General features: G+C 42.7%; 1 protein-coding gene across 1 annotated transcript in view; it reads right to left on the minus strand.

The window, feature by feature from the left end:
* Window positions 1-14,107, minus strand: part of trpc7b (transient receptor potential cation channel, subfamily C, member 7b) — a 210,705-nt gene that overhangs the window by 103,948 nt on the left and 92,650 nt on the right. The window contains exon 5 of the mRNA XM_061930380.2: window positions 6,837-7,053. Within this exon, the coding sequence (XP_061786364.2) occupies window positions 6,837-7,053 (217 nt within the window). The remainder of the gene's footprint in view (window positions 1-6,836; window positions 7,054-14,107) is intronic.

The following is a 14,107-nucleotide window of genomic DNA, read 5'->3' on the forward strand; positions in this document are numbered from 1 at the left end:
ATAGTGTGAGAGCCAAGTCCATAGTGGATCTAACATAATAGTGAGAGTCCAGTCTATAGTGGATCTAACATAATAGTGTGAGAGTCCAGTCCATAGTGGATCTAACATAATAGTGTGAGAGTCCAGTCCATAGTGGATCTAACATAATAGTGTGCGAGTCCAGTCCATAGTGGATCTAACATAATAGTGTGAGAGTCCAGTCCATAGTGGATCTAACATAATAGTGTGAGAGTCTAGTCCATAGTGGATCTAGCATAATATTGTGAGAGTCCAGACCATAGTGGATCTAACATAATAGTGAGAGTCCAGTCCATAGTGGATCTAACATAATAGTGTGCGAGTCCAGTCCATAGTGGATCTAACATAATAGTGTGAGAGTCCAGTCCATAGTGGATCTAACATAATAGTGTGAGAGTCTAGTCCATAGTGGATCTAGCATAATATTGTGAGAGTCCAGACCATAGTGGATCTAACATAATAGTGAGAGTCCAGTCCATAGTGGATCTAACATAATAGTGTTAGAGTCCAGTCTATAGTGGAGATAACATAATAGTGAGAGTCCAGTCCATAGTGGATCTAACATAATGGTAAGAGTCCAGTCCATAGTGGATCTAACATAATAGTGTGAGAGTCCAGTCCATAGTGGATCTAACATAATAGTATCAGAGTCTAGTCCATAGTGGATCTAACATAATGGTGAGAGTCCAGTCCATAGTGGATCTAACATAATAGTGTGAGAGTCCAGACCATAGTGGATCTAACATAATAGTGTGAGAGTCCAGTCCATAGTGGATCTAACATAATAATGAGAGTCCAGTCCATAGTGGATCTAGCATAATAGTGTGAGAGTCCAGTCCATAGTGGATCTAACATAATAGTGTGAGTCCAGTCCATAGTGAATCTAACATAATAGTGTGAGAGTCCAGTCCATAGTGGATCTAACATAATAGTGAGAGTCCAGTCCATAGTGGATCTAACATAATAGTGAGAGTCCAGTCCATAGTGGATCTAACATAATAGTGAGAGTCCAGTCCATAGTGAATCTAACATAATAGTGTGAGAGTCCAGTCCATAGTGGATTTTACATAATAGTGAGAGTCCAGTCCATAGTGGATCTAACATAATAGTGTGAGAGCCAAGTCCATAGTGGATCTAACATAATAGTGAGAGTCCAGTCTATAGTGGATCTAACATAATAGTGTGAGAGTCCAGTCCATAGTGGATCTAACATAATAGTGTGAGAGTCCAGTCCATAGTGGATCTAACATAATAGTGTGAGAGTTGTCGTGCCATGATTTTACCAGTACGGCCCACTTGCTAATAGATTTTCCTCCATGTGGCTCCTGAGCTAAAACGAGTTTGACACCCCTGTCTTTGACCATATTAATCTACGGTACATTGAATTGTTTTTAGCATATTTAATGTACAAAATGTATGAAATTGGCCCCGACACATACTTTCATATTAAAGTCTGCATCTTTCTGTGGAAGCAGTTTGCTATAAATCACATGGCCATGTGTTTGTGTACAAACATGAGCAGCTGAGGTCTGATGGACAATTGCATTGTTTTATCTATCAATCCACATAATTGAATATATTATTCTCGGATCACTAGCATCTATCTTCTTATTACACTTACTGTCTTATGTGTCGTATTTTCCTGCTTACGTTCCGGGCCCTGCAAAGGCACCGCGTCTACAGGTGGATCTCACGTGGGTGTTTTCATTTGGGAGATAAAGGTGAATGAAATGTTTATAGGTCCTGTAATTCTATGTAGGGAGGGGGCGGCACTGCCTTATCAACAGTGTTGGGACTAACACGTTAGTTTCGGCGTTAACTAGTAATCTAACGCGTTATTTTTTATATTCAGTAACTCAGTTACCGTTACTACATGATGCGTTACTGTGTTATTTTACGTTACTTTTGATGTAGTATCGGCTAGAAACAGAAGCGCTGAGGTGTCGTTTTTCTGAATCGTCCTCTGTCACAAGCCGGAGAGAAGAAAAGAGGCGCGGTCTATGTGTGTGTCTGGGTGTGGGTGTGGGGAGGGGAGGCACACACGTGATCCGCGGTTTGATATATGAAACAAAAAAACAAAAAGTTGTTGGCACGTTCAGTCCACATAGTAACGGAGGAGCTTGAACGCCCCGCGCCATTGAATCGGTGTGTTTATAGGTACAGACTCGGTTGTGCAAAACGAGGCTTTTAAAAACATGCTGAACGTGCTTGAGCCACGTTACGACATCCCGTCTCGCACCCACTTCAGCGATAAGATTGTGCCAGATCTTTTTGAGCAGGAGAAGAAAAAAGTTGTGGATGAACTATCCCGAGCATCATCTGTTGCGCTCATGACGGACGGGTGGACTATAAGCGCTCACTTCATCACAGCAGACTGGGAGATGAGAAGACACGCCCCCTCTACGAGAGTCACCTTGCGCAGGTACTGACACAAGCAGTGGAGGAATGGAAGATACAGATATCCCAGTCACACGAGATAATGCCAAAAATCAAATAATTACAGTGAATGAGGCAGGACTGGGACCACAGATAGGTGCTTTGCACATGTAGTGAATTTGGCATCACATCTCAGTCAATAGGATGGAGCGCCTCCTTGGGAGGATCAAGAAGGAGGTTTCCTACTTCCACCCAAGCACAACAGCTGCTCATGTGCTTAAGACAAAGCAAGAAATGCTAAAGCTGCCTACTCATAAGCTCATACATGATGTCCCAACAAGGTGGAACTCCACTTATGTTATGTTGGAGCAGCAGGCAGCGATATACTCTGCATTGACCCACAACACCCTGAAGACAAATGCATACCTGCCAACTTTTGAAATCAGAAAAACCTAGTAGCCAGGGTCCAGGGGCCGCAGGCCCCGGTAGGTCCAGGACATAGTCCTGGTGGGGGGTTCAGGCCGACGCAAAATGATTGATTGCATTCAGACAGGTTAAAATGTTGCTAAAACCATCACTTTTCTATCAGTCACAGTGACTTTTCAAAACAAAAATATTACAGCAAAAATCATATGGGTTAATTGACATGTTTATTCTGTAAGCTAACTTCAATAGTTTGAAATTATTTTGACAGTTAATGCCAGTTATCCTGTCAACCTTTCACAAGACTTCAATTTGTTAATTGAAAGTATAAACAGTATAAACACTTTTTACAGTAAACAAATGGTAAAACAGTACTAAACAATTCCATTAAAAAAAAAATTGGTGTCATTATTAACTTTCTGTCCAAGCTTGTTCAATTGTAAAAAATATTCTGTGCCTAAAATTCACATTTTTATCACAATTATCATACTGTAAACATGGTAAGCTAACTTCATTAAAATTAATAGTCCTGTCAATAGCATGGAATTACAATTCAAATGTAGTTTTTTTGTAAGCCTTTCAAAAGAATTCAAAATATGAAAAATTAATGAAAATTAATTTAAGCCATCAGACACTTGAAAAGTGGCACATCACATCTCTAATGTAATAAATAATAATAAATGATAAATGGGTTGTACTTGTATAGTGCTTTTCTACCTTCAAGGTACTCAAAGCGCTTTGACACTACTTCCACATTTACCCATTCACACACACATTCACACACTGATGGAGGGAGCTGCCATGCAAGGCGCTAACCAGCACCCATCAGGAGCAAGGGTGAAGTGTCTTGCTCAGGACACAACGGACATGACGAGGTTGGTACTAGGTGGGGATTGAACCAGGGACCCTCGGGTCGCGCACGGCCATTCTTCCACTGCGCCACGCCGTCCATCATTTTAACTTTTCAACAAAAATAGCACTGCAAAAATATTAAGGACATACTTCTGTATTTTGGTAGTTATGCTGTCAACATTTAACAAGATTTCTTCAACTTGGACTTGAAAGCATAAATAGTATAAACACTTTTATCAATATAACAGTACTAAACAATTCCAATAGATAACATTGGTGTCATTACCTTTTTGTGGCTAAAATCCAAATTTAGCAACGGCATTAGACTTGTGTTTTTTTGTCCCAACGTGGTCTTTTACATCGCTAATTCCTCCGTGTCCGATCGAAAAATCTTGTCTGCACAAGGTGCAATTCGCGTAGTTTTCACCCTTTTTGGAACGGATAATTATTCCCGGATAGGCTTTTGAATATTCTTCACGGAATGACTGCAGTTTTCTTTTCGGTTTAAGACTCGTTTGCGATTTTTCTCCGGCTGATTCCATGATCGTTCGCTCGTTTGGAAACAATGGCAACTGGTGCCTCGTGCTTGGCAGCGGTGCTATAAATAGCCTCGCGCATGGCATTCGGAATGGCTCGATAGGAAGTTACGGGAAGCAGTGTCGATTGTCATTGTTGTTACGCGATTTCGTGAATAAAACTTAAAAAAAAAAAAAGTTTTTTAATTAATGAAAAAACGTATTTTTTAGCACTGCAACCGTAACCCGGAATAGGTTGATGAAAACCGTACTAATTACGGGAAAACCGGAGTACTTGGCAGGTATGCAAATGTCACCCTGTCTGATGATGATGTGAGAGTGGCAGATGAGGTCCTCCAGGTGCTTAAACCCCTCAAAAGTGTTACATCTCTACTGAGCACTGAAACTTCACCATCTGTGTCAATGATCCTGCCACTAAAAACAAGGATTCTACAATCCATGGCTCCAAGTGTGGAAGACTGCAGCATCACTCCAGATGTCAGGCTTTATTTCACTACCTATGTTTCAAGGAAGATGATGTGCCTTCTTATGTTGCACTTTAACTTGTTTTTTTTATTAATGGTCATTGGTCCAAGTTTAAAGAAAGGAGGAATGCCTTTTTATGTTGCACTGTTTTTCATTAATTATGTTAAAAGGAAAATAAAAATGCATGTCAAGTTGATTAAAGGGGAACATTATCACCAGACCTATGTAAGCGTCAATATATACCTTGATGTTGCAGAAAAAAGACCATATATTTTTTTAACCGATTTCCGAACTCTAAATGGGTGAATTTTGGCGAATTAAACGCCTTTCTATTATTCGCTCTCGGAGCGATGACGTCACAACGTGACGTCACATCGGGACTCAAACACCGAGTCAAATCAGCTCTGTTATTTTCCGTTTTTTCGACTGTTTTCCGTACCTTGGAGACATCATGCCTCGTCGGTGTGTTGTCGGAGGGTGTAACAACACGAACAGGGACGGATTCAAGTTGCACCAGTGGCCCAAAGATGCAAAAGTGGCAAGAAATTGGACGTTTGTTCCGCACACTTTACCGACGAAAGCTATGCTACGACAGAGATGGCAAGAATGTGTGGATATCCTGCGACACTCAAAGCAGATGCATTTCCAACGATAAAGTCAAAGAAATCTGCCGCCAGACCCCCATTGAATCTGCCGGAGTGTGTGAGCAATTCAGGGACAAAGGACCTCGGTAGCACGGCAAGCAATGGCGGCAGTTTGTTCCCGCAGACGAGCGAGCTAAACCCCCTGGATGTCTTGGCTCACACCGTCCCTTATGCCACTGAAGATGATCAAGAGAAGAATATCGACCCTAGCTTCCCTGGCCTGCTGACATCAACGCCAAAACTGGACAGATCAGCTTTCAGGAAAAGATAGCGGATGAGGGTATGTCTACAGAATATATTAATTGATGAAAATTGGGCTGTCTGCACTCTCAAAGTGCATGTTGTTGCCAAATGTATTTCGTCCTCGCTTTCTCCCGTGTCGCTGGCTGTCGTGTCGTTTTCGTCGGTTTCGCTTGCATACGGTTCAAACCGATATGGCTCAATAGCTTCAGTTTCTTTTTCAATTTCGTTTTCGCTCCACACTACAACCATCCGATTCAATACATGCGTAATCTGTTGTATCGCTTAAGCCGCTGAAATCCGAGTCTGAATCCGAGCTAATGTCGCTATAGCTTGCTGTTCTTTCCGCCATGTTTGTTTGTGTTGGCTTCACTATGTGACGTCACAGGAAAATGGACTGGTGTATATAACGATGGTTGAAATCAGGCACTTTGAAGCTTTTTTTAGGGATATTGCGTGATGGGTAAAATTTTGAAAAAAACTTCGAAAAATATAATAAGCCACTGGGAACTGATTTTTAATGGTTTTAACCATTCTGAAATTGTGATAATGTTCCCCTTTAACAGAGTGTATTATTCTCCAGTGCAATAACAGTACTGAAATGAAGGCTAAAAGGGCATTAATGGGAGCTTTAAAAAAAAAGAAGAAAAAAAGAAGTAACTAAATAGTTACTTTTCACAGTAACGCATTACTTTTTGGTGTAAGTAACTGAGTTAGTAACTGAGTTACTTTTGAAATAAAGTAACTACTAACTGTAACTAGTTACTGGTTTTCAGTAACTAACCCAACACTGCTTATCATCATGCTGCACAACTTCAGATATTACTTATAATTAGATTTGTTTTTAAATCTAATTGAAAGCGTTCAAAGAACTCCGGCTTATTAGTGATTCCCAGAAGAATCCATACGAGTAGGAACGCTATGGACGGCTAGAAGACTGAACAGCACTCTTCTTCCGGTTGAAAGCACTAAATGGAAGGACACTGCAGCACCTGCAGTGAGCGAACCCGTCCAAAATATGGCGCCATAGCACAAACAATTAGTGTCTTACAAGCCCTGTCAAAGTGTAGGAAAAAGAAATAGTGGCTTATAGTCCGGAATTTACAGTTGTTCTTTAACGATTCCAGTGTTTATAGCCCTAAATTTAGTTTGTTATTAATTTATGGGAGTGCGTTCGTAAAACACAAAACATGGAGCGTCGTAAACCGAGGACCACCTGTGTCATGAAACAATACGCCGAACTGCCAGTTTTCAGTAACATGTTCCCATTCTCACAACTCACCCAACACCCACTTCATGATCAACATCTCTGTCCAAGAAAACTGGGTGGTCTTGACCCGGAACACCTGTCGCGGGTGGTCCGTGATGGTCTCGTTGGGCAGGTTCTTGACCCCCTCGAAGCGATCCGAGGCATTGACAACCAGAAGGCCCAGGAAGATGGTGAAGGAGACGGCGTGAGCCACGAACTTCATGAATGGGCTTCTCAGGATTTGACCGAGCTGTAAAAAAAAAAAAGACAACGTAAAGTACGTGTGTGGGGATGAGACAAGGTCATTACTGATGCTGTGTCCTTGGTGTATAGGTCGTTGTGGGGGGGCGTGGCCTGCGGGCCTGATGACCTGTCACTCTGTTAAAGGCAGCAGTCGGGAAGGAGAAAGGTTAATGATAATAATAATAATATCTGGGATTTATATAGCGCTTTTCTAAGTACCCATAGTCGCTTTACATGTAGAACCCATCAATCATTCACACCTGGTGGTGGTAAGCTACTTTCATAGCCACAGCTGCCCTGGGGTAGACTGACGGAAGCGTGGCTGCAATTTGCGCCATCGGCCCCTCCGACCACCACCTATCATTCATCATTCAATTCACCGATGTGAGTGGCACCGGGGGCAAAGGGTGAAGTGTCCCGCCCAAGGACACAACGGCAGCGATTTTTGGATGGTAAGAGGCGGGGAGCGAACCTGCAACCCTCAGGTTTCTGGCACGGTTGCTCTACCCACTACGCCATGCCGCCCCAGGTTGTTGTTGTTGGTGATGGCGGTTGGTGACACACGGGCATGAGTAAGAGCGAGAGCAAGAACAAGACAGACGACATTCTGGGGGAAACCATTCATGTGCTCGAGCGAGAAGGAGAAGACAGACACAACCCGATGGCTGAAAAGCAAGACAAGAGACATTTATTGAAAAATCAATCCTCGTATCAAACCATGCACGCTGCTGTCATGTCGGTAACTGGTGGTCCGAAGAACCCGGAAACAAGAGCCTTCCACCATACTTGCCAACCCTCCCGGATTTACCGGGAGACTCCCGAAATTCAGCACCTCTCCCGAAAACCTCCCGGGACAAATTTTCTCCCGAAAATCTCCCGAAATTCAGGCGGACCTGAGTGACGTGTCAACAGCCTGTATTCACGTCCGCTTTCCCACAATATAAACAGCGTGCCTGCCCAAACATGTTATAACTGTAGAATGATCGAGGGCGAGTTCTTGGTTTCTTATGTGGGTTTATTGTTAGGCAGTTTCACTAACGTCCTCCCAGCGCGGTAACAACACACAACAACAGCAGTCATGTTTTATTCTACCGTAAAGCAGTTTGTCTGCCGTAAACAGCAATGTTGTTGTAATATATTGAGTTGGAGGCAATAAACAGGCGAGGTGATGAAGTACGTCTCTTTACTGTAGACTTCGGAACAGACTCACACACTTGACGTCAGGTGCGCAACACCACATAAATCGTTGGCCAACCAAAAAGTAACCCCAGTACGCTATAGCCAACATTCACCAGGAGATGGCAACAGACAAACATAGATCACTCTATTACATTCCTCCCCTTTTAGAAATGTAGATGTTACTCACTCAAAAGAAATAAACAACCCAACCAAAAAATGCAGCAGCCCAATTAAAAAACTGTACTTAAGCCACATTCTTTTTTCTTTTTTTTAGTACTGAACTCTTAACCCTCATTTGTAAACAGTAACATGCTTATTATACAAACAGTATTTGTACACCTTTAACACAGATTTTTATACTGTCTTCAGAGATTCAGTTTTTTTGGTGGTACTCGAAACCTTTCTGGGTACCTGCGAAAGGGTGTTCAGCATGGTTAGAAAAATAGTGACAGAGAATAGAACAAGGATGGACATTTCAACCCTTAACTCAACAATGAGTAGATGAGTGTTGTGTGTGTATAAGTGTAAATAAATGAACACTAAAATTCAAGTATTTATTTTATTTATATATATATATATATATATATATATATATATATATATATATATATATATATATATATATATATATATGTATATAATAAAATAAATATATATATAGCTAGAATTCACTGAAAGTCAAGTATTTCTTATATATATATATATATATATATATATATATATATATATATATATATATATATATATATACATATATATATGAAATACTTGACTTGGTGAATTCTAGCTGTAAATATACTCCTTCCCTCTTAGCTACGCCCCCAACCACGCCCCCGCCCCAGCCCGACCACGCCCCCCACCTCCCGAAATCGGAGGTCTCAAAGTTGGCAAGTATACCTTCCACAGTCGTATTCTGTCATGTGACTTTTGAACGGACGTAAACAAAGTTTTAATACAAAACAATATCAAGATGACACTGAAATGGGAAATGCAAAACTTTAAAAGCAGATCAAACAAACCTTTACCAAAGTTGTCGCTGCAAACTCGTGCGTTCTTCGACTCGATCTGCTCACTTTGGGCTGGAGTACGTGCCACTTTTTTTTGTAGTTTTTCTTCAAATCTAGCACTTTTTCGCCCTTCTTCATTACCTCTCAAGGATCTCTGAGGAAACTTTTCACCCGTTCCCTTTTTGAACGGTTCCAACAGCCTAAAACGGGGGTCGGCAACGTGTGGCTTTCAAGCCTTTAGTGGCTTTCTGGACCTTTTTTCAAAAATTTATGAAAATGGAAAAAGGTAAGGAAAAAAAATGAAATGTCGTTTTAATATGGACAAAGAAAAACTGTATTTCATGATTTAACGTCTCGTCTACAGCAATGTGTGTTGCCTTATTTTTGTTGAATTTGTTGTTCACACATGCGCCTGTTTTTATCAAAATATAATGTATGTGCTGAAAACTTCATTTATGATTGCTGCCTCTGGTAAATATTGAACTGAATTGCTTTTTTTTTTTATTCAGACTCATCCAGTAGCAAAAATGTGTTTAAGAACAAGGAAATTGGTATCAAGACTATTTGGGACAAATATGTATTTCATAGGGGTGTAACGGTACGTGTATTTGTATGGAACCGTGTCGGTACGGGGGTTTCGGTTCGGTTCCGAACGAGTTTCCACACGAACATATTAAGTAGCATACCGTACGTTGTGTAAACAATGCACACACGGCATGCTAGCAGCAACCGGGTTACGACAACATGCAAAAGCCAGAGCTGGAAGACCCTCCTGCCTCGTTAAGATCTACCGTTTGGGAACACTTTGGCTGGACGGAGGTTTGCCGACATTGTTCAGCAGCTGCTTCTGACAACACGTCAAACATGCTAACCCATTTGAAGCGTCACCACCGCATTCAAGCAGCCTCTCCTCGGCGAGTCAGGCAGGGCTAAAGCAATAACAAATGTTTTTATAGCAGCAGACTTAAGACCATATTGCGTTAGAAACTAGATTTTGACCCACTTCTATGGTGGAAGAACAGTAAGCCCATATGTCCTCTTACTGCCAAGTTAGCCAGCCTCAGTTAATCTGAGGCTGAGTTGACTTGAAACTGTTTAATGTTGCACTTTTTATATGTAGAAGAAAAGTTTTGTCATTTTTGATTCTTTACCGAGTCGCCTTGTGTAATTGTTTGGTTGTCAAATGTTAAGGTGGTGTTATTAAATAGGTGTCGGTGTCTAGCAGGACCGATAATCAGCATTACCGTTTTCTTGGCGTTGAGTTGCAAAAAGTTAACGGACATCCATTGTTTAATTCCATTAAGACACGCCTCCAGCTGACAACAAGTCGATGGTTCATCGTATTAGTGTTACCTTTTTTCTTTGCATTTCTGAGCTGAGAGGGAAATAATACACGTTGTGGCTTGTGTAGCCCTTTGAGACACTCGTGATTTAGGGCTATATAAGTAAACATTGATTGATTGATATACACACAAGATGCAAGCAAAAGTGTGATAAACTCCAGATTAGAAATCATACCACAATCCAGCAAATATACAGATTCATTTGGCATTCTCTTGAACATTTGTCCTGCAGGAGCCTACAAACTGAATGAGAAAATATATGCTGCACTCGCTCCTCACAAGCCTGCTGTGTTCAATATTATCTTCCCACAGGAGACAGCTACTGTATGCATGCACTCGAACACATTTGGTCCCACTGTGGATTCCATGCCACACACACACACACACGCACACACACACACACAGTATGTTGAAAAAAAAGTCAAGTCTAAACTCCTGTCACTCTCTTCCTCCTTCACAACAGCGAGCTGCGCTGATAAGGTTGATGCATCTCAGCCATCCATTCCACTGCGATGGTCGTTTCAGATTAAGCTGACAACTGTTGAGGCTTGAAAACCCCCCCAGGTATCCTTCTTTCTTTTGTTTAACCGAGGCGATGTTCACAAAAGCTGATGCTTCTTTCAGCATACTAATGCTGGGAGAAAGTAGGCATATTTCAACAGAGTCAAAAAGGGTGTTGTGTGGCTCTTCTGCAGGCATTCTGCAACCTGTGCAAGCTTGCCACACCACGTCCACGGGGAATAATATTCATATCCACAGCAACCGTATTTTTTGGACTTTAAGGCGCACTTAAAATCCTTTCATTTTCTCAAAAATCGACAGTGTACGGTAGGTATAATTGTGGTTGTGCTAACCAACCTCGAAGCAATTATATTTGGTACATGCTGTAATGGGGGCGGTACCACTGGATTGGCAGACCGGGGTGGTGGTTCCTCTCTTTAAGAAGGGGAACCGGAGGGTGTGTTCTAACTATCGTGGGATCACACTCCTCAGCCTTCCCGGTAAGGTCTATTCAGGTGTACTGGAGAGGAGGCTACGCCGGATAGTCGAACCTCGGATTCAGGAGGAACAGTGTGGTTTTCGTCCTGGTCGTGGAACTGTGGACCAGCTCTATACTCTCGGCAGGGTCCTTGAGGGTGCATGGGAGTTTGCCCAACCAGTCTACATGTGTTTTGTGGACTTGGAGAAGGCATTCAACCGTGTCCCTCGGGAAGTCCTGTGGGGAGTGCTCAGAGAGTATGGGGTATCGGACTGTCTGATTGTGGCAGTCCGCTCCCTGTATGATCAGTGCCAGAGCTTGGTCCGCATTGCCGGTAGTAAGTCGGACACGTTTCCAGTGAGGGTTGGACTCCGCCAAGGCTGCCCTTTGTCACCGATTCTGTTCATAACTTTTATGGACAGAATTTCTAGGCGCAGTCAAGGCGTTGAGGGGATCTGGTTTGGTGGCTGCAGGATTAGGTCTCTGCTTTTTGCAGATGATGTGGTCCTGATGGCTTCATCTGGCCGGGATCTTCAGCTCTCACTAGATCGGTTCGCAGCAGAGTGTGAAGCGACTGGGATGAGAATCAGCACCTCCAAGTCCGAGTCCATGGTTCTCGCCCGGAAAAGGGTGGAGTGCCATCTCCGGGTTGGGGAGGAGATCTTGCCCCAAGTGGAGGAGTTCAAGTACCTCGGAGTCTTGTTCACGAGTGAGGGAAGAGTGGATCGTGAGATCGACAGGCGGATCGGTGCGGCGTCTTCAGTAATGCGGACGCTGTATCGATCCGTTGTGGTGAAGAAGGAGCTGAGCCGGAAGGCAAAGCTCTCAATTTACCGGTCGATCTACGTTCCCATCCTCACCTATGGTCATGAGCTTTGGGTTATGACCGAAAGGACAAGATCACGGGTACAAGCGGCCGAAATGAGTTTCCTCCGCCGGGTGGCGGGGCTCTCCCTTAGAGATAGGGTGAGAAGCTCTGCCATCCGGGAGGAGCTCAAAGTAAAGCCGCTGCTCCTCCACATTGAGAGGAGCCAGATGAGGTGGTTCGGGCATCTGGTCAGGATGCCACCCGAACGCCTCCCTAGGGAGGTGTTTAGGGCACGTCCGACCGGTAGGAGGCCGCGGGGAAGACCCAGGACACGTTGGGAAGACTATGTCTCCCGGCTGGCCTGGGGTCGGCGAGAGAGGGAAGTCTGGGCTTCCCTGCTTAGGCTGCTGCCCCCGCGACCTGACCTCGGATAAGCGGAAGAAGATGGATGGATGAATGGATGGACATGCTGTAATGATAAGTGTGACCGGTAGATGTCTTTTACATGCAAATGCAAGAAAGCCATTTCTGCGCAAATGTCACAAAGTATCCCGCTTAAATTACGCCAAACAGCACAGAGACCAGCCTCAAAACTTCTGGAACAAAGTAATTTGGAGTGATGGCTTTCTTCTGGCGACTCGACCATGCAGCCCATTTTTCTTCAAGTGCCTCCTTATTGTGCATCTTGAAACAGCCACACCACAATTTTTCTTTGCATCTCGAACAATTTTCCTGGCAGTTGTGGCTGAAATCTTTGCTGGTCTACCCGAATCCCTCATTTTCCACTTCTTGGCATTCTCAATTCCTTGGATATCTTTTTATACCCCTTTCCTGTTTTATGCAGTTCAATTACCTTTTCTCGCAGATCTTTTGACAATTATTTTTGCCTTCCCCATGACTCAGAATCCAGAAACATCTGTGCAGCACTGGATGAAAGATGCAATGGTCTGTCAGAAGCCCAGAAACTCACTGACCTTTTATACACACACATTAATTACAAACAAACAGGTCACAGGTGAGGATTGGAACCTTGATTAGCCATTCAAACCTGTTTGTGTCAACTTGTGTGCATGTTATCAGATCAAAGTCACTGGAATATGTAAACTTTTGATCAAGGTCATTTGGGTACTTTCTTTTGTCATTTTGATTTAAAAAGAGTAAACACAGTTGTTTTCCAATAAATAGCTTCACACAACCATTCAGCATGAGTGGAAAAAATAGTTTTTGTGTTATCATTCATATTCTCTGAAGAATGGCCAAGAAATCATAAATTCTCCCAGGGTATGTAAACTTATGAGCACGACTGTAAATAAACATTGATTGATTGATTGATGTATAGACCGTTACACACGGCGCTCAAAAATCTTTAAAAAAATTTTTTAGTACGACTTCGGTAAGCCATGAAGCCACACCGCTTGATGGATTGTCGGCGCATTAAACATGCGAGTATTATTGTGGTGTGCAAAATGGCACCTTTTTTCGCAATATTATGCAAAAGAAACTTTTCTTACCTTCTGGTACTTGCTGATGTGTATTTGGGATCTGCATAAGTCCTGAAAATGTGCGCGAATCCACCATTGTAGTCCGTGGCGAGGCCGTAGTCATAAGCTTCTTCTTTTTCCCTATCTTCTTGTTATGGGGCATTCATCTTCAGCTGTTGCCATTTCTAATATAAAGTAGTGTACTACTTTGGTTGTGCTTACCGACCTCGAAGCTATTTTATTTGGTAGGTGTTGAAATGATAA

This window comes from Nerophis lumbriciformis, linkage group LG36 (assembly GCF_033978685.3).
Source record: "Nerophis lumbriciformis linkage group LG36, RoL_Nlum_v2.1, whole genome shotgun sequence".
Taxonomy (NCBI): Eukaryota; Metazoa; Chordata; class Actinopteri; order Syngnathiformes; family Syngnathidae; genus Nerophis; species Nerophis lumbriciformis.